Below are 727 nucleotides of genomic sequence, written 5' to 3' on the forward strand. Positions count from 1 at the left end.
TTCCCCTCACGTTTCCCCATTTCTCCTCCCCGCAGTGCTCAGCATCCGCAGCCTCCCCGAGGAGGAGTCGCCGGACGCGCAGCTCATGCGCCTGGACAACATGCTGCTGGCTGAGGGCGTGGCGGGCCCCGAGCGGAGAGCGGCCCGAGGAGGCGGCGACAGAGCGGGAAGAGGCGGGGAAGGAGGAGGAGGAAGAGGAGGAGAAAGAGGAGGAAGAGGCGGAGAAAGAGCGGGAGAAGCAGCGGGAGAAGGAGGGCCCGGCCCGGCGGCAGTGGCATCAGGTGGCTGTCCCAATGACAATAGCATTGAGCACTCTGACTACAGGGCCAAGCTGTCCCAGATCCGACAGATTTACCACTCTGAGCTAGAGAAATATGAACAGGTGATCTTTCTGCATGGAAGAGTTGTTGTTTTTCATCCCTTTGCGCTGAAATTCGATGATTTCCTGGGTTGGCTTTTTGGGGTTTTTTTGGGGGGTTTTTTAACTCGTTTTTTTGGTGGGGTTTTTTTTTTTTCCCGGTGGTGGCGGCGGCGGTGGTGGTGGTGAGAGGGCAGGGAGAGGTTGGATGAAGAGCAGGGTTTTGGTGGTTTGTGGAGGGAAGGTGGATGAGGAATTGGAATTTTAGTGTTGTTGGTGGAGGGAAATTAAAGAAAAAAATGGAATTTCTCGTTATCTCTGCGGGAGATCCAAAAACGATCAGGGATTTGTCATTTTCTGTGGAGGGAA

At 54.7% G+C, this 727-nt stretch overlaps 1 protein-coding gene across 1 annotated transcript in view; it reads left to right on the forward strand.

Annotated features, from left to right (window-relative positions):
• LOC121660548 (pre-B-cell leukemia transcription factor 1-like) overlaps nucleotides 1–727 on the forward strand; it is a 12801-nt gene that overhangs the window by 7429 nt on the left and 4645 nt on the right. The window contains exon 3 of the mRNA XM_042019936.1: nucleotides 36–382. Coding sequence (XP_041875870.1) covers nucleotides 36–382 — 347 coding nt within the window. The remainder of the gene's footprint in view (nucleotides 1–35; nucleotides 383–727) is intronic.

This window comes from Corvus kubaryi, unplaced genomic scaffold, assembly GCF_017639235.1.
Source record: "Corvus kubaryi isolate FWS band 111438036 unplaced genomic scaffold, C.kubaryi_AGA036_p1.0 36496, whole genome shotgun sequence".
In the NCBI taxonomy this organism is placed as follows: domain Eukaryota; kingdom Metazoa; phylum Chordata; class Aves; order Passeriformes; family Corvidae; genus Corvus; species Corvus kubaryi.